Source organism: Panicum virgatum, chromosome 5K (genome assembly GCF_016808335.1).
Source record: "Panicum virgatum strain AP13 chromosome 5K, P.virgatum_v5, whole genome shotgun sequence".
NCBI lineage: Eukaryota > Viridiplantae > Streptophyta > Magnoliopsida > Poales > Poaceae > Panicum > Panicum virgatum.
In genome coordinates, this window is record NC_053140.1 from 9,420,601 (window position 1) to 9,438,608 (window position 18,008).

At 48.4% G+C, this 18,008-nt stretch overlaps 3 protein-coding genes across 4 annotated transcripts; 2 read left to right on the forward strand and 1 right to left on the reverse strand.

Moving 5' to 3' along the window:
- The first annotated feature begins 12 nt into the window (after window positions 1-12).
- On the forward strand, window positions 13-13,175 carry LOC120706165 (leucine--tRNA ligase, chloroplastic/mitochondrial-like). 2 transcript variants are annotated; one of them, XM_039990747.1, is made up of 20 exons: window positions 13-414; window positions 625-769; window positions 864-920; window positions 1,427-1,546; window positions 1,746-1,850; window positions 2,000-2,223; window positions 2,320-2,386; window positions 2,462-2,616; window positions 3,094-3,355; window positions 3,438-3,632; window positions 4,238-4,317; window positions 9,607-9,669; window positions 9,752-9,833; window positions 10,226-10,303; window positions 10,381-10,482; window positions 10,574-10,746; window positions 10,818-10,995; window positions 11,669-11,746; window positions 12,073-12,204; window positions 12,658-13,175. In XM_039990747.1, the coding sequence occupies exons 1-20, from the start codon at window positions 65-67 to the stop codon at window positions 12,889-12,891; spliced, it is 2,880 nt and encodes a 959-aa protein (XP_039846681.1). In that variant the 5' UTR covers window positions 13-64; the 3' UTR covers window positions 12,892-13,175. The 2 variants fall into 2 exon arrangements, with proteins under 2 accessions (XP_039846681.1, XP_039846682.1); XM_039990748.1 differs by having other exon boundaries at window positions 279-419.
- A 1,224-nt stretch (window positions 13,176-14,399) lies between these two features.
- LOC120706168 (BTB/POZ and MATH domain-containing protein 1-like) lies at window positions 14,400-15,313 on the forward strand. The gene has a single exon (XM_039990751.1). It carries the CDS (start codon window positions 14,400-14,402, stop codon window positions 15,234-15,236), a length of 837 nt encoding a protein of 278 aa, XP_039846685.1. The 3' UTR covers window positions 15,237-15,313.
- A 1,651-nt stretch (window positions 15,314-16,964) lies between these two features.
- LOC120706169 (16.9 kDa class I heat shock protein 1) lies at window positions 16,965-17,646 on the reverse strand. The gene has a single exon (XM_039990752.1). The coding sequence runs from the start codon at window positions 17,489-17,491 to the stop codon at window positions 17,042-17,044; it is 450 nt and encodes a 149-aa protein (XP_039846686.1). The 5' UTR covers window positions 17,492-17,646; the 3' UTR covers window positions 16,965-17,041.
- Between the last annotated feature and the right edge of the window lie 362 nt (window positions 17,647-18,008).

An 18,008-nucleotide genomic window follows, 5' to 3' on the forward strand; every position in this document is an offset into this window, starting at 1 on the left:
CCTCGTATATTTGGCCACCACACTCCGCTCCCGCTCCAGCCTCCCCCTTCTGCCCTCCAACCCGATGATGGCCTTGGCGCTGCAATGGCAGCTCCAGCTCCAGCTCCAGCTCCCACTCCCACTCCAGGCGCGGCCTCCCCCTCTCGCCGCGGCCCGCCGGCGGCAGCGTGGTCTCCTCACCCCCGCCCGCCGCGCCCCGCCGCTCCGAGCTCGCTGCTGCGCCGGCGACGCCGCTGCCGCCGACGCGGAGAAGGCGCAAGCGGCGGCGAGGAGGGCGTACCCGTACGACGAGATCGAACCGAGGTGGCAGCGGCACTGGGAGGAGCACCGCACGTTCCGCACCCCGGACATCGGCGAGGGGCTCGACACCTCTAAGCCCAAGTGCTACATCCTCGACATGTTCCCCTACCCCAGGTGAGGTGCCCTATCCATCTGTTAAATACGCTTTAGGCTGCTTCAGTTGTTTGAGTTGTGACGGCTTCTGCAGTACCATGGAGTAGAAGCGTGCACTCGTGCTATGCTTGCTCTGAATTCATGTCGTATTAGGATGAAATGGTCAATTTTGAATCGCATTGCTCGATCAAATTGCTTGTTGTTTACATGGTTTTTCGAAATGTTGTGCAGTGGGGCTGGGCTGCATGTTGGGCACCCCCTTGGATACACGGCAACTGACATCCTGTCAAGATTCAAGCGCATGAAAGGCTTCAATGTTTTGCATCCTATGGGATGGGATGCGTTTGGTCTTCCTGCTGAGCAGTACGCTATTGAGGTTGTTTAAAGCTTCACCATATGCCCTCCTATGGCTTTTGTCTCGTAGAGTTATGATGTGTTATAGTTATCTGACTTATGTACTCTGAGCACAGACGGGAACCCACCCTAAGATTACCACTGAGAGGAACATTGAGCGCTTCCGGACACAGGTAATATACCGCATATATACATATATCTGCTTCTAGAGTTTAGTAGATATTCTTGTCGCAACTAGATACCACTCTCATGCTTTTTTAAGCAAATCACTATGAGTGTGGCAAAATGAAGGTTCTGACAAGAACTATCTAACATGTATGCAGCTGTTAACACGGAAAAATAGTAAACAGTATAACTCTGTTTTTTTTCTTTTATTTGTCATGCTTTTAGGGTGCTTTGTCTCTCCTTTTAATGAAATGAAATGCAGCTCTCCTGTGTTTTCGAGAAAAAAATTGATTTGATCAGTTCACAAATTATGTGCCACTTTATTTTGGAGAAGACACAAGAAATTTCCATGACATTTCATTGAGAAGAAAAGGTGTTAATCAGTTATTCCATTAGTAGTTACCATGAACCATTGATGGCATGCTGATATTTTAATGTTGCTGTACCTTTTGAAATATAAGTAATTCTTTCTGTCTGTGTTGTACTTTGACTACCGATGTTTCTCATTTTGCAGCTGAAATCATTAGGTTTTTCATATGACTGGGATCGTGAAATCTCCACAACAGAGCCGGCTTACTATAAATGGACGCAATGGATTTTCCTTCAATTATTGAAGAGGGGACTTGCTTATCAGGTCAGAAATACTATTTTTGGCTGCTCTTGTCTAGGTTAATGTGTACTATCTTTGGTTATATTTCCTGCTTCACACTTTCTTTATTTCAAGTGATCAACTTCTTGGTGCTGTTCATTTTTAGGATTTTGTTTTTATGTTCTTAGTGTTGCATTTGTGGTTTTCAATGATTTTTAGGCTGGCATTGATATCTTACAATCAGGCTGAGGTACCGGTTAACTGGTGCCCTGCTCTTGGAACTGTCCTGGCGAATGAAGAAGTAGTAGATGGTGTGAGTGAGCGTGGTGGTTATCCTGTTATACGGAAGGTACGTTGTAGAATCCACGGAGCTCTTTTCTGCTGTGAGTATGGCTTTTCCTTTTGATATATGTTCAACCTTGTCAATGCATGGTTGTTAAATACCTGTCTGCCGAAAAAGGAATATTACAATTATCCATTTTCTCCTCTGTTGTATAGCCAATGCGCCAATGGATGCTGAGGATAACATCTTATGCTGATCGACTTCTTGAAGATTTGAATGATCTTGATTGGCCTGAGAGTATCAAAGAAATGCAAAGAAACTGGATAGGGAGATCAAAAGGTGCTGAGCTTGTATTTTCTGCAGTTGACAAGGAAGGACAAGACCTAGGTGCCACTTTGTTGGTTTACACAACAAGGCCGGACACGATTTTTGGTGCAACGTGTGTCCTCTGGCTTATTAACTTTGTGCATATTACTTTAACTTTGTGCATATTACTAACAATTTATTAATACAGAGGTTATCTTTTTTGCTGCAGATATCTTGTTGTGGCACCTGAGCATGTTTTACTGTCATCTCTAATATCTGAGCAACAACGAACACATGTATGTTTTTTTGTCCTTATCAACGAGCACATCATCAATATTTGAGGTATATTGTGTACTAACTGGAAAAGGCAGGTAGAGGAATACAGAGAACTTGCAGCAAGAAAGAGTGAACTAGAAAGAACTGATCTTCAGAAGGAAAAAACTGGGGTTTTTAGTGGTTCTTATGCTCAGAATCCAGCAACCGGGGAGATCATACCAATATGGGTAGCGGATTATGTTCTAGGAAGGTTTGTCGACATATGTTTCTCGTGTATTCTGATGTCGTGTTTTGCAATATCATTGTTATGTTCATCTTCTTTTAAAGAAATACAAATCAAATGCTAAAAATTGAAGACTAATTTGGTAGCGAACTATTTTTTACATCTGAATAGTAAACACTTCAGTCTTCTTATTGCAACATTGAAGGCAAAACCCAAGGGTCTTACTAGAGTTTGCTTAATTCAGTGATCCATGAATATTCTTTTCAATATTGGTTGTATTTGTATTGTTTCCTTTTTTCCATGAACTAAGTTTTATTATTCAGAAAGAGACCTGGTCACCTGGTAGAATATTATTGTTACTCATAGAATCGATCAATAAATTATTGGACATTACCTCTTTAAGTTTAAGAACTTACGAGGAAGATTTTTAAAAAATTGAACTTGCGTTACTGTTTATTGTTTTTTACTGTTTTTGCTCTCTAATCTTTAATTGCCTCATTGCAGCTATGGCACTGGGGCTATCATGGCAGTGCCTGCGCATGATTCCCGTGACCATGAATTTGCTGTGAAATATGAACTTCCAATCATTAAGGTTGTAAGTCCACCGAATGGCAGTTGTGATCCAGCGGAGGCATATGCAGATGATGGCATCATGATTAACTCATCCAGTACTTCATCCGGATTGGATATTAACGGAATGCTTTCCCAAGATGCTGCTAAGAAAGTTATTGCATGGGTAGAGAGTAATGGCTTTGGAAAGAAAAAGGTGTTGTCATCCTACTTCATCATATAGTAATGTTGTGCATACTACTTTCATGAGGGTTTAATTGAGCCGAACTGAACACCAGGTAAACTACAAGCTTCGAGATTGGCTTTTCGCGAGACAACGCTATTGGGGTGAACCTTTCCCTGTGAGCTATCTTGATGATACAAATGAAATGGTGCCTCTTTCAGAAGATGAGTTGCCCTTAACTCTTCCTGAATTGGATGACTTCACCCCAACTGGTACTGGGGAACCACCTTTGACCAAAGCAACGAACTGGGTATGAGTGTAAGCTTTTTAACACTGACAAATTATTATGCGATGCTAATATATCGGTAGAAATATAAAATAATCATAATGAAAGAAGAGGTGGAATTGAATCAGAAAGTCAAACAGGGAATGGAAGCATAGAGGTTATTTGAGATGTAGAAGGGCATAAGAAAGTGGGAACAACTGCTTGTGAGTTAGAGAGGAAAACAGAAATTTGCAAAGACAAAAAAAATATTGTTATTATATTACGTGAATCCCAAAATCACATTAGAAAATGTATAAATTGCAAACAGCAGACATGTATAAGATCCAAGGTTCCAAAAGTTTTTTGATTCTCAAACACAAGCTCAGTTGCTTTTCATCTCTGTTACTTTGACTGCCATGCATTGTTCATCACTATATCTTTTTGTTAGCATTGCTAGAAAGAAAACTGGTTGATGTTGACATTGATTGTTTCAAACTGCAAAAAATGCCTAACAGTGTCACGAAATTTAATTAAACTGCCGCTTGATAGTAGAAGTTCGCCCTTTTCTCTGTTGGCAAAATTTGCAGTTGTGTTTCTTTTACTTGCACATACTGTACACATCTATTTATCTGTTTTTACTGCCTTTTTAGGTTAGAACCACCGATCCTTTATCCGGGAAGCCTGCAAGAAGGGAAACAAGCACCATGCCACAATGGGCTGGATCTTGCTGGTAACTTCTGTCATAATCTAATCGTTCTAACAATAATGAGGTAGTGAGCACTTGGGCGAGTTTTATTTTAATATATAATAGGAAGTTTTACATACTGGCCCATGGAAGAGTGCATTATTGCTAACTGTAGAAAGGTAGAGAGATGGGGAAACACCGCACACCCTAATCGGGGGGGGGGGGGGGTGGTGACCTTTCATTATATAGCGCCAATGGCTTGGAGTACAAGATGTACATGCCCAATATGGGCCGACATGTCCAATATGGGCCTATACAATGCCTAATACCCCCCCCCCCCCCCCCCCCCCCCGCAGTCGAAGCGTCAGGCAGTCGGACGCAAAGACTGGATCTGAAATCCTAGAACAGGTAGACAGGTAACCCCTTCGTCATAATATCAGTGAATTGATACTGTGACGGCACATGGAGGACACGAACTTCTCCAAGAGCCACCTTCTCGCAGACGAAGTGGATGTCGATCTCGATGTGCTTGGTACAACGGTGGTGGACCGGGTTGACTGTCATGTAGACAGCGCTGACGTTGTCGCAGTAGACGACTGTAGCAACCTTCAGCGGGATATGGAGTTCCTGAAGAAGTTGCCGCAACCAGCAGCACTCGGCGACGACGTGAGCAACCGCCCGGTACTCGGCCTCCGCACTGGACCGGGATACCGTGGTTTGTTGTTTGGACGACCAGGACACCAGGCTGTCTCCCAAGAAGACACAAAAGCCTGATGTAGAGCGGCGGGAGTCTGGGCAGCCTGCCCAGTTAGTATCAGAGTAGGCGACCAGTTTGTTGACCGGTCCAGTGCCGATGTGGAGACCGGCCGAAAGGGTGCCCTTCACATACCGGAGGATGCGCTTGACCAGCGCAAGGTGAGGCTCGCGCGGATCGTGCATGAACAGGCAGACTTGCTGCACTGCATATGCAAGATCAGGTCGAGTCAGCGTGAGGTACTGAAGAGCGCCGGCGAGACTCCGGTACTCGGTGGGATCGGCGACGGGGGAGCCCTCAGTGGCAGAGAGCTTGGCACGAGCGTCAACGGGTGTCGATGTAGAGTGACATTCGGCCGTGCCTGCTTGCTGAAGAAGGTCCAGCGCGTACTGCAGCTGGGAGAGGAAGAGCCCGTCAGAGGAACGCGTGACGGAGATCCCGAGGAAGTGGTGGAGATCGCCAAGGTCCGTCATGGCGAACTCCGAGTGCAATCGCTCGGTGATGCGCTGCAGGAGAGCTGGAGTCGAGGCCGTCAGGACGATGTCGTTGACGTAGAGGAGCAGGTATGCCGTGGCACCCCCTCTTGAAGCACAAAGAGGGAGGTGTCGGATGCCAAGGGGGAGAAGCCAAGCTGTCGAAGATAGGTGGCGAACCGCTGGTACCATGCGCGAGGAGCCTGCTTGAGACCATAGGGAGATCGCTGCAGGAGACACACATGGTCAGGATGAGCAGGGTCAACAAAGCCTGGAGGCTGCTGACAGTAGACGGTCTCCTCCAAGTGTTCGTGAAGAAAGGCGTTCTTCACGTCCAGTTGGTGGATCGGCCAGCCTCGGGAAGCGGCGATGCTGAGGACGACGCGGATCGTCGCCGGCTTGACGACGGGGCTGAACGTCTCATCGTAGTCGATGCCACGGCGCTGAGTGAAGCCGCGAACAACCCAGCGAGCCTTGTGACGGGCAAGCGAACCATCGGAGTGGAATTTATGCTTATAAATCCACTTGCCAGTCACAATGTTCACGCCGGGTGGGCGCGGGACGAGACACCAGGTGTTGTTGCCGATGAGGGCCTGGTACTCATCCGCCATGGCAGCACGCCACTGGGGGTTGGCGAGAGCGCTCCTGTAGTTCCCCCGTATCGGGGAGACGGCGGTGGAGACGAGGGCGACCTGTGCCGTGGGCGCAGGTGGCGGAGGCGGCGGTGGGAACCCGAGGCGGTGGACGGGCTTCAGCGAGCCGGTCTGCTGCCTAGTGACAGGCCGGCTGGGAGGCGGAGGAGGCTAGATCGGCGGTGCAGCCAATCCAGGGGAGTCGCCCCGGGCGCGCCGGCTGTAGACGCGGCCGAAGGCAGCCGGTGACCGGGACGGGAGCTGCGCTGGTGCAGCAGGGGCGGCCGCGGTTGCTCCAAGGGCAGCTGAGGCTGCTGGAGGAGCAGCCGCAGTAGGTGGATGAGCTGCAGCTGGTCGCCGAGGTGCCGGAATGACGACAGGGCCACGCCACAGGATGGCAGGGTCGTCGGGGAGCTCCTCCAAGTGAGCCCGGCGAGGAGACGGTTGCTCAAGGTCGACAGGCGACGGAACAGCCGCGGGGGAGGCCGTGGTAGCAGTGCAACACACCGGCACAGCAGAGCCTGCAAGAAGAAAATCCAAGTCGCTGGGAGACGACCTGGGTGAGTATAGACTGAACGGGAATCATGTCTCATCGAAGACAACATGTCTGGAGATGATTATGCGACGCGTAGAGAGGTCGAGGCAGCGATAACCCTTATGGGAAGAGGGATATCCGAGGAAGACGGAAGCAGTGGAGCGAGGAGCCAGCTTGTGGCGAGCTGTGGCGGTCATGTTTGGGTAACAGAGGCACCCAAGAACACGAAGGTGGGAGTAATCTGGTGGCGAGCCATACAGCAGCGTGAAGGGGATGCCATTCTGGATGGCGGAGCTGGGGCGCCTATTCAGGAGATAGGTGGCCGTGCTGAGGGCCTCGGCCCAGTAGGGAGGTGGCATGTGCGCATGAATTAGCAGAGTGCGGATTATGTTCAGTGTCCGAAGAACGCGCTCAGCCTTGCCGTTTTGTGGGGAGGTGTATGGGCAAGAGAGGCGTAAGAGAATGCCGCGGGAAGTGAACAGGGTGGCGAGGGCATTATTTACGAACTCTGCCATTATCAGCCTGAAAGGATTTAACGGTAAGGTTGAACTGGTTCTATACTAGGTTGCAGAAGTTGGCGATATGGGTTGCTACCTCGGAATTGTGGACGAGAGGAAAGGTCCAACAAAAATGTGTAAAATCATCAAGTAAAACGAGGTAATACTGGGCGCCAGCAACACTAGCTACGAGAGACGTCCAAACATCACAATGCATTAGTTCGAATGACCTAGAGGTAAAAGAACTAGAAGCTGAAAACGGGAGACACACATGTTTCCCAAGCTGGCACAAATGACAGATAGTGTTTGGTGCCTTATTACAATGGATAAACTGATTATTCCAAAGGATGTCGGTGGCGGAGGATCCTGGATGACCCAGACGGTGATGCCAGAGGTCGGTGGAGATGGCGAGATGGGCTTGTGGTGCTGGTGGGGCGGCGGGGAAGGTGTAGAGGTCGCCAGCACTATTGCAGCGAAGCATCACGCAGCTGGTCGGGATATTCTTCACAAAAAAACCCAGTGCATCAAATTCAATGGAACAGTTGTTATCCCTAGTAAACTGGCGAATGGATAGGAGATTGCGCACAAGGGATGGAACAACTAGAACATTGCTAAGAAGAAAATTAGACGCTACTGTAGGAAGGATTGACTCGCCACGACAGGTGATAGGAATAGTTTGACCATTGCCAACAGTGATGAAAGAATGAGAAGAAGGAAGGCGGGACATGAGTATACCATCCGTGGTGCTCATGTGTGATGAAGCACCGGAGTCCATGACCCAGGGAGCCTGGTTTTGGAGCGCCATCTGGTTGAGAGCGGCGATGAGGCCAGCCTGATCCCACATAGGTGTCGACGAAGACACCTGGACTGGAGCGAAGGCGGTGTGCGCCTGAGGAGCGGCGCCGAGGATGCCAGGGCGCCAGGCGCCGGCTGCAGGACCCTGCTACTGGAGCGGATACGGCCCCTGGGGCGCCCAAGGATTGTAGCAAATCTAGGGGCCCATGGGGCGGTAGGGCTGGGGGGCGCTGTAGGAGGGGGCGCCGCTGTTGCCCTGCTGCTGCGCGCGGCCGCCGCCGGCGCCGCCATTGCCCTTCTGGCCGCCCTTCTTTTTGTTGCCAGAGCCACCGCCAGGTCTGGGAGGGGCTGTCTGGCCACCACCAGTGCCACTGGAGGAGGCGCCGGTGGTGCTGGAGCGGCACCCGCCCGGGCTAGTACAGCCGGAGCAGGTGGAGGCGAGGAGGGCGGTGTTGGCGATGGCCTTCTCATCGTGGGACAGCCGGGTCTCCTTGAGGACGAGCATGTCATGGGCACGGGAGAACGTCAGAAGGACGGTGGAGTTGGTGATGTCGTCCACAGTGTTGGCGAAGCGAGGGTGAAGCCCACGCAGCATGGCGAGGGCGAGCGAGCGGCCCTCCACAGGGTGGCCGACGGCGCGGAGTTCAGCAGCCTTCAACTTGATGCGCTGGCAGTACTCTGAGATGGTGGAGTCGCCCTGGGTGAGCGTATGAAACTGCTCTAGGAGGAGGACGGCGCGCGGCTCCTGGTTGGCGGTGAAGAGGTCCTCGATGGCTGCCCAAAGCTGCCGGGCGGTCTGATCATCGCCGGCCAAGGCGAGGTCGAGGACGGAGTCGCCGACGGAGCCGAAGAGCCAACTCTTGATGCAGGAGTCGGCGATGACCCACTGGGGGTCGTCGGAGTGGGGGTGCCGGGAGCGTCGATGTGCGGACGAAGACCGAACTTGCCGCACAGCACCTTGAAGTAGGACGCCCACTTGGAGTAGTTGGAGTTCATCTCCAACGTGAAGGGGACGTGGGTCTTCACGCAAACGGCAGCAGCCGGATGGATGAAGATGGGCGGCGCAGAGTCGCCGGCGCCAGAGGAGGCGCTGGAAGAACTCGACATGGTCGAGTTGGTCGGGGCGGCGGACGACATGGCGACGAGGGGGGTGGTGCTGCGCGGTCAGAGAGACAGTGCAGGAGCCGGGGTGGACGCGCGGGAAGGGAGATCCCGGCGCGGGGCTGGCGGCGGCGCGCTGCGGATCAGGGTGATCGGCGGCGCGGCGTCGAGGGTGGACGCGCAGGGGGGGATCCCTGCGCGTGTTAGAGGAGAGGCGGCGGCTAGGGAAAGAACCCTAGCGCCTAGGGCGGAAGCGAAGTAGAGAGGATCTAAAACCCTAATCTCGTGATACCATGTAGAAAGGTAGAGAGATGGGGAAACACCGCACACCCTAATCGGGGGGGGGGGGTGACCTTTCATTATATAGCGCCAATGGCTTGGAGTACAAGATGTACATGCCCAATATGGGCCGACATGCCCAATATGGGCCTATACAATGCCTAATACTCCCTTCATTTGAAAAAATGTCCTCATGTTGTTGAAAGATACATGATTGCTGGTTTTGAGTGGTTTGTAGACCCTTACATCTTTAATGTGTTATTTTCAGGTACTATTTGAGATTCATGGATCCAAAAAATTCCAGTATATTGGTTGACAAGGCTAAAGAAAGGTGCATCCTTATGTCGCATGCCATCTCCAAGAAGGGGTGTGCATGGTGAAACTAACTATTCTATGTTTTTGATATCACACAGGTATTGGGGTCCAGTTGACATCTATGTTGGTGGTGCTGAACATTCTGTCTTGCACTTGCTTTATGCGAGATTTTGGCACAAGGTTCTTTTTTTTTGTTCAAATAAAATATTTTAATCCTTGTTTGGTTCCATTAAAGTTGATACAGTTTGTTATTTATCTTTTGCAAATCTATACAAACCTTGTAGCTTAATTTGTTGCTATCTTGCTGCGAGCGCTTGCTGTCTGACTTAGCTGATTAAAGATAAGTAAGTTTTTGCGCACAAAGTCCTGAAAACAATCATGGAAGCCCGAGTTGTCTATTTTCAAAGTTATACAATGTAGAGCAGAAATTTAGCTCCTGTTAGACAATTCGGCTGCTCTTAGGAAATATGGGGACCAGTGGTTAATATCTGGGTTTTAATGCTTTATCTCCCTTATTCTACCATGCACTGCTGTTTTGCCTTCCTTTATTCTAATTAAGTGGTGTTTCTTAGGTTCTGTATGACATGGGTGTTGTCTCCACTAAAGAACCCTTTAAGTGCCTGATTAATCAAGGATTAATACTTGGAGAAGTAAGTGACACTACTTTCTGCCAGAACTTCCATATGTTCATCAATGATTTTTTTGTTCCTAATAAATGCTGTAACAGGTTGAGTATACTGCATATAGAGATAGTGAAGGCAGATGGGTTTCTGCAGACTCAGACTCAAGTTTAATTGATTTCTACCAAGAAAAAGTGCCTGCAGATAAGGTCTGGTCTGGTACATGTATTCACTATTCTTTTCATCTTTTGGTGTGATAAAAGGTCAAAGTTTGATTATTGTGTGGTTCAACTTTGCAAGGTTACAAAAGTTGGAGATCATTACGTGCTGAGGGATGATCCAAATGTTCGTCTGAATGCTCGTGCCTACAAAATGAGTAAAAGTCGAGGAAATGTCATCAACCCTGATGATGTGGTTTCAGAATATGGTGCTGATTCTCTTCGCTTGTATGAAATGTTCATGGGGCCATTGAGGTGTGTATATAATCTTTTATAGATGAAGCTGTAACTAATAAAAAACCTGACAGGATATTTGGTACTTACAGAGATTCAAAAACATGGAGCACTGGGGGAATTGAAGGAGTGCACCGGTTTCTTGGAAGAACTTGGAGACTCATAGTTGGTCCACCATTACCTGATGGGTCATATAATGATGGAACCATGACTACTGAAGATGAACCAACCTTAGATCAGCTTCGAATTCTTCACAAATGTATTGCAAAGGTAGGTCACAATTGTCAGTATTACCAATTACTAACACTTTTTACTCATGCAGTCTGAAACGTAAACCATGCAAAAATGTTTAGAATATTAACTGTTTGTAACTTCTACAACAACTATGACTAGGAAGCCTTTTAATCCTAAACAAATCAATATAATATTTAACAAACGAAACGAAGCAAGGAAATAAACTTGATGATGAAGAAACCGTCCTCCACACAGCAGTACCATGGCCTGTGTTCATGTGAATACTGCGTACGTGCACTAATTCCTGGCCATAGCACCATTATCCTCCAACTTTCAAGTACACAATTTTTTTTCGAAAAGAAGTTTCGAGTACACAATAAGAGAGAAAATCAGACCCATTTTATAACATTCGAGTTGGGTTCGAATAAGGATATCACACAACTCATGCAATGTACCATTTTAGTAAGTTTGTAGTTATTAGATCCAAATACAAAGGTGGCTAGTTTTATATCAGTAGCCATGTGAAAAGCTATGCCCATGCACAGGTGGCATTTGCACAAATAGATTTTTCTGTCATTACATATTGTTCTGTACTCCTGTTTAATGTTCATCTTAGTAATGATTTGTTCAGTGGTCATTTTCAGTTACACTGTTGTGATTGACTAATTGTGACTGATGACCGATTATCATGTATTATTTTGGTTTGTAGGTCACAGAGGAAATTAACGAAACAAGATTCAACACTGCAATATCTGCAATGATGGAGTTTGTGAATGCTGCATACAAGGTGAAGGCAAACTTCTCAAAACAAAACAAAAAACGAAAAAGATCAACCAAAGGCCCAAAAAAGAAACTTCTCAAATTTGGCTAGCAACATGAGAAGATATATTTGGAGATGAAGAAACTTCTCAAAGTAGAAATAATATGCCCTTCATCAAGTACTTCATTATGATCTGTTTTTTTTTATACCAGTGCTGGAAACTACTAGTCAAAATTGGCTCTATTGGATCATGCCATGTCCAAAGCGTAATGCATTTATATAGAGAGGGAGCATAAGTTGCATATTCCATGATTTACAGAAGAATTTGATGTGACTCTTATGTTCTCTTACAGTGGGAAACCCAACCAAAGTCTGTTACTGAATCCTTTGTTTTGCTGCTTTCGCCCTTCGCACCACACTTGGCTGAGGAGCTTTGGTTCCGCCTTGGACATCCACAATCATTGGCGTATGAACAGTTTCCAGAGGTAACGATGAAATATATGCTGCTTCAGCACATCATCCCTTGTTGCTGAGTGGCGCATTGCTAATTCTTTTGAAGATAATATTTAAGTTAGAAAGTGTAAATGTGCATGGTTGCTAGCTACTAAAACAGCCTAAGCATAAAAACCAGTGCAGACTGCAGTATTTTTTTTAGCTCTGTATATTGAAGTGATAATTATATGGGTGGATCTCCTCTTCATGTTGCAGAAAAAAAATGGGTGAATACTATAATAACATTGTAAAGGATTCGCTATCAGTTACTACCGAGATGCCTAACTTCAAGAGTGCTTTGCATAGTGATGCATCTAATTGTTTTACAAGTCTCATATGTTCTCTTAAGTGTATCTGGTGATTTCTAAATTTCACTTGTGGGTGTGAAATCTTTTTGTTTTATGGCCTATCAGAAAAGTTTACTGAGCAGTTTCTTTCTTGCCCAGGCAAAAAGCGAGTACTTGGAGGAGTCAAAGCTTGTACTCCCCGTACAAATCAATGGAAAGACCAGGGGTACAATTCTTGTTGACAAATCGTGCTCTGAGGATGATGCATTCCAAATAGCAGCCTCAGATGAGAAACTCTCCAAATATCTTGCTGGAAAGGGCATCAGGAAGAGAATTTACGTGCCTGGAAGGATCTTGAATGTTATCCTAGATCAACAAAAGGCAAAGGCTTGACAGTTGCTCTTGCTTTTTATTTGATCTTGCCAAGAGTCCTTGAGTACTAGTTGATAGAGATTATTGAGTCTGACAAGTGACAAATCTGTATATTTTGATTCCTTGTAACACTTGCAGTACTGCTACACTGTCAACTTTTCAGCCTTTGGATTAAGAAAAAAAGGCTACTGGTTGTTGGCTGCTTTTGTGCTTAAACCATTTCCTTTTATAGTCCAGTTCAGTTCTGTAGCTGGAGGCCTGGAGCGTGAATTGTGTTGATGGAATGGAATCAGCACTGTTTTTTCTGCTTCTCTTTTCTTTATGCCTTTGAAAATGTGTTACACTGATAACTAAAGTGGTTCTATTTGAATCCATTATGATTCCTGCGAAAACAAGAAAATCATTTTGGTTCTCGATTCACTCAATCTCTTGTTGCTGAAACAAATGGCATATGGTTTAACTGAATCTTGTTGCTGTTTCTTGCCTATATATACCGGTCTTTATCTTCCCTGCCTCATGTACAAGCTCAATTTGCGTTGGCACGCCGCGGCGCCTCCTCGCCACCGCCGCATGCTTCTCGAACGTTCATCCCTCTACATCGCGCGCAGCTTCGGCTGTAACTTTGCAAGCGAGCGGCAAGCCGGCAACGGCCATGTTGAAACTGTACTCCTGTACTCTGCTGAAACTGTCGACTTTAGGCTTAAATTTTAAGCATTGGCCCAAAATTGTTGAGATGAAGTTATATGATGCTGGGTGAGAGAAAGCGGCAGGTGTTACTTTGTGAGGACCAGGACCACGGTGATTTTATCCATAAACTGATTCCATAGAACTTGGTAGAAACCTTGACAACGTCTTATGCCGAATCATTATGTAGCTATTTTCAAGCATTAGGCCTACGATGTCACAGAAATAATTCCAATAAACCTCAGCAGCTCATCAATTGTATGGCACTCTGATTGTAAAAAGTAAGTGAAGGATCTGAAGCATTCAAGTCTGAATTCTTAGCAATTACTTGTATCAGAAGATCAGTATCATCAAGACAATGTAGGCTAATGAATCAAAACTACTAAGTGAAGGATCTGAAGCATTTATGCGACACCAACCAATGTTTGATTTCATCATTTTACACAGGCTCCATTTATGCGACACCAACCAATGCTTGGTTTCATCATTTTACACAGGCTTCACCTCCCGTCAGTTTCTCGTCTTCATTTTACACAGGCTTCACCTCCTGTTCCTCGTCTTCGGTCTTGCTCGATCCAGGCAACCACAGCATGGAGGAGCACAGCTGCACCCGGCTTCGCGAGGTTGTGAGCTCCGTGTACCAGCTCAAGGTCGCCGGGATGCCCATCATCGAGGAGGACGACGGCACGGGTTGGGTCCGGTTCCGGTGCCGCGTTGACGGCCACGGCTGGGAGATCCGCTAACACCCGGAGCTCCACCTCTTTGACGGCTCCTACTGCCTCGTGCTCTCCCTCGTCTTCCTCGGCGAGCCGCCGCGCGCGGCGGCGGCGCCCGCCGTGACGGCCATGCTCAGCGGCAGGATCACCGCCCACAGCAGTGACGCCGACTTCTTCGTCTTCTCGGAGAAGAAGACCGTGCCTAAGGCCTTTCGCCGCCCCCTGGAGTGGTCCTGCGTGCTCGACCTCGGCGAGGGCAGGGCAAGGGCCGGGGACGACTTCAGGAGCCCTAGCCTGACGGTGGAGTGCACCGTCACCGTGTTCAGGGAGCCCGAGCCGAGGGGCGCCGCCGCGGCCATCGCCGTGCCGCCCCCCGACCTGCCTCGGCACCTCGGCGAGCTCCTGCGGAACAAGGCCGGGGTTGACGTCAGCGTCACGTTCGCGGTGTCCGGCGAGACCTTCGCGGCGCACAAGAGCGTGCTGGCCGCGAGGTCCCCCATCTTCATGGCCGAGTTCTTCGGCGAGATGAAGGAGAAGGACGCCACGCATGTTGAGATCCTTGACATGGACGCCTCGGCGTTCGGGGCCATGCTCCACTTCGTCTACACGGACGTGGTGCCGGAGCTCGACGAGACGCCGGAGGCGGAGGCGGCGGCCTTGGCGCAGCATCTGCTCGTCGCCGCTGACAGGTACGGGCTGGACAGGCTCAAGGTGATGTGCGAGTGCAGGCTCGCTGTTGGCATGGAGGCCGGCACAGTGGCGTCGACATTGGCGCTGGCGGAGCAGCACAGCTGCTCAGCGCTCAAGGCTAAGTGCATCGAGTTCATCGCCGGAGGGTCGCAAGAAAATCTTGACGCGGTGCTGGCGACGGAGGGGTACAACCATCTGGTGGCGAGCAGCCCCTCGGTGCTGGCTGAGCTTCTCAGGACTGTGCATGGGGAAAAGAGAAGAAGATGTGCTGAATAGGTTTGTGCTGATCCTCTGCAATATCATCACCAACAGATTTCAGGATTTCACTTGTATGGATAAGTTCTAATTGCGAAACAGATCAAATGGTGATCATTGTTGGTTACGCTATACGGAGTATGTAAGAAAGCCAGATATATATTCAGATGCACGTCGAGGTAGTAATGGGTCATGGCACTAGTGGTCTCTTCACAGTCCAACAAGATCTTTAAATTATTTAGTTCAAAATTATATAAAACTAAAACCCGATTCTTTTAGATTTTCTAATTCAAAATATTGGACCCTTTACCACCCTCTGGATGCACGTGTGTGTGTGTGTTTTTAAGAAAAATATACTAAAACTAAGGAGTGGGCTTGAAAGATGGTGAGTAGCAGTGAACTGAACCCAAATAATCAAAATGGGAACCTCTGCATGGAACAAAACAACACAACACACCACCACAATTTCACCACTGTATCAAGGTAGGTACCTGTCACAGCAAGGCGCCTTAGCCGTTCGGATATATAATGAGGATTGCTAAGACCGTGCTTGCCGCGCGGTGATAGCCCTCTCGGATTAGCGTCCTATATCTGGCGGTGATCCGGCCTACGCGGGCGGTGTGGGACTAATATAATACGCTGTACTGCGAGCGCTCAGGACTCGGTGTCTCTCTCGCCCCGGCCGGTCATCATGCCCCAGGCCTGCGGTGTGCGCGGTGCCCGGCCGACGAGCGACGAGGCGCACGAGCGAGCTGGCGGCCTGGAGCCGCCTGCGGTGCGTGTGCGGTCGGAGTGTGGCGGGAGCACGGGCGCGGCGTCGGGTGCCGGAACGTCCGCGGCGAAGTTCCGGCCGGCGGCCTGCGGAGCTGCTGAGCAGGCTGCACTGCTGCAGGTAGGACCGCGCCGGGTTCTAGAACCGAGAGAGATTTAGCAGCCCAGCTCCTTCGATATGGGCTGATAATGTGGCATGGCTTTTCAGTGGGCTGATATGTTTGACATCGAAGGGAGTGGGCTGGGCTACAAATGTCCGACTGGGCTAAAAATGGGCTGAAATATAGCTTGATTCGGCATCCGACTCGCAAAACTAATTTTACAGTCGCTCGCTAGCAATGAAATCAACAATCGATCCCAGTTGCTCTCTTCAGGTGTTCGGGGCTTCGGGCCCACAAGCAATTAATGCCGACTCCCCGGTTCGCTTATTTCAACCGTCCCATTCTCTTTTCTCTTTCCGTTTCTAATTTTCCGCACCTCTCTCTGATTCTCCGCATGCTGAGGTGAGGATGCGGCAGCTTCTCTTTCTCTTTTTTTTTTCATTTCTTTTTTTACCTTCTCTATGTTGTATTTCGAGATATTCTTTTAACAAATATTTCATACAAAGTATGCTGAAAATTTATCTCGAGAATTTGTATTTTTTTACAATAATTTATGTATTAAAATTGTGTGAGAAGTTTTTCTGATAAAATAGACATGAAAATTATGTTCAAAATCATCCTTTAAAAAGTGGACTGAAAAAGTTATACGTAAAAATTGTACGTGTTGTGAAAGTTTTATTCAAAAATTGTCTAATAAAAAATTGGTTGGAAAAATTTCTAATAGTTACTGAAAAAATATCATCTAATAGTTATATGAAATAAGTTATATATGAGCTTACACGTCCAAAATTCAGCAAAATACGTAAATAGAAATCATCAAACATACAAGAAAAGCTCTTTATATTTTTCATTTATTCACCATGACACCCAAAGACGAACATCATCATCAGAGCACAGGATTCAGAAACACGACGACCATACTTTGACCCGAGCGCGACCGTAAAGACCGAACTCTCAGCCGGAGATCTCGATGGCCTTCACCTCGGGCTTCTTGACCTCGGCCTTGGGCACGGTGACCGTGAGCACGCCGTTCTCCAGCCCGGCCTTCACCTCCTCCGTCTTGGCGTTCTCCGGCAGGCGGAACCGGTGGAGGAACTTGCCGCTGCTGCGCTCCACGCGGTGCCATTTGTCGTCCTTGTCCTCCTTCTCCCTGCTGCGCTCGCCGCTGATCACCAGGACGTTGCCGTCCTCCACCTCCACCTTGACCTCCTCCTTCTTGACGCCGGGGAGGTCGGCCTTGAAGACGTGCGCCTCGGGGGTCTCCTTCCAGTCGATGCGCGCGCCGGCGAAGGCAGCGGTGTCGCGGCCGGTCGACACCGCGGGCACCACGGAGCGGAAGACGTCGAAGGGGTCCCAGAAGTCGGCGAAGGGGTCGAACACGTTGCTGCGCCTCACCAGCGACATTGTTGTCGGTTGGGTTTGGGAGCGCGTATCGGACACTGCTGGTGGATTTGCTCAAGTGCTTGGTCGGAGCTAGCTATTCGAGTGCTGGATCGGAAGCTTTGATCTTTGGTGTGAACTGTGAAGGTCTGGGGAGCGAAGCAGAGTATTTATAGGTTCGTCAAGAACGGCTCGCGAAGCCTCTTTCTCTAGACTTTTCTAGTAGTCGATTAGTATTTTGCTTTACGTCATCAATAATTCATTTTTCTTTCTTCGTTTCAATCTAGAAGGGAACACGCTGCTCTAGAGTCGTCTGGTGCTTCTTGTTCGCCGTCCTCTGCTCAATGCCTGTGTCCCATCTGCAACTACTTTGTTCGGGTCAGGAGAAACCAATACTGCAGCTCGTCATGTTTCTAGATCAAAGCTTTCTCGAATTAGTTCGAGCTTTTCACTCTTTTAGTATTCAATGTCTCATCAATAACCATTACAAAAATATTTATAGAGGGGCCTGTCTGCCTTCCCTGTTCAATTACAACACCTC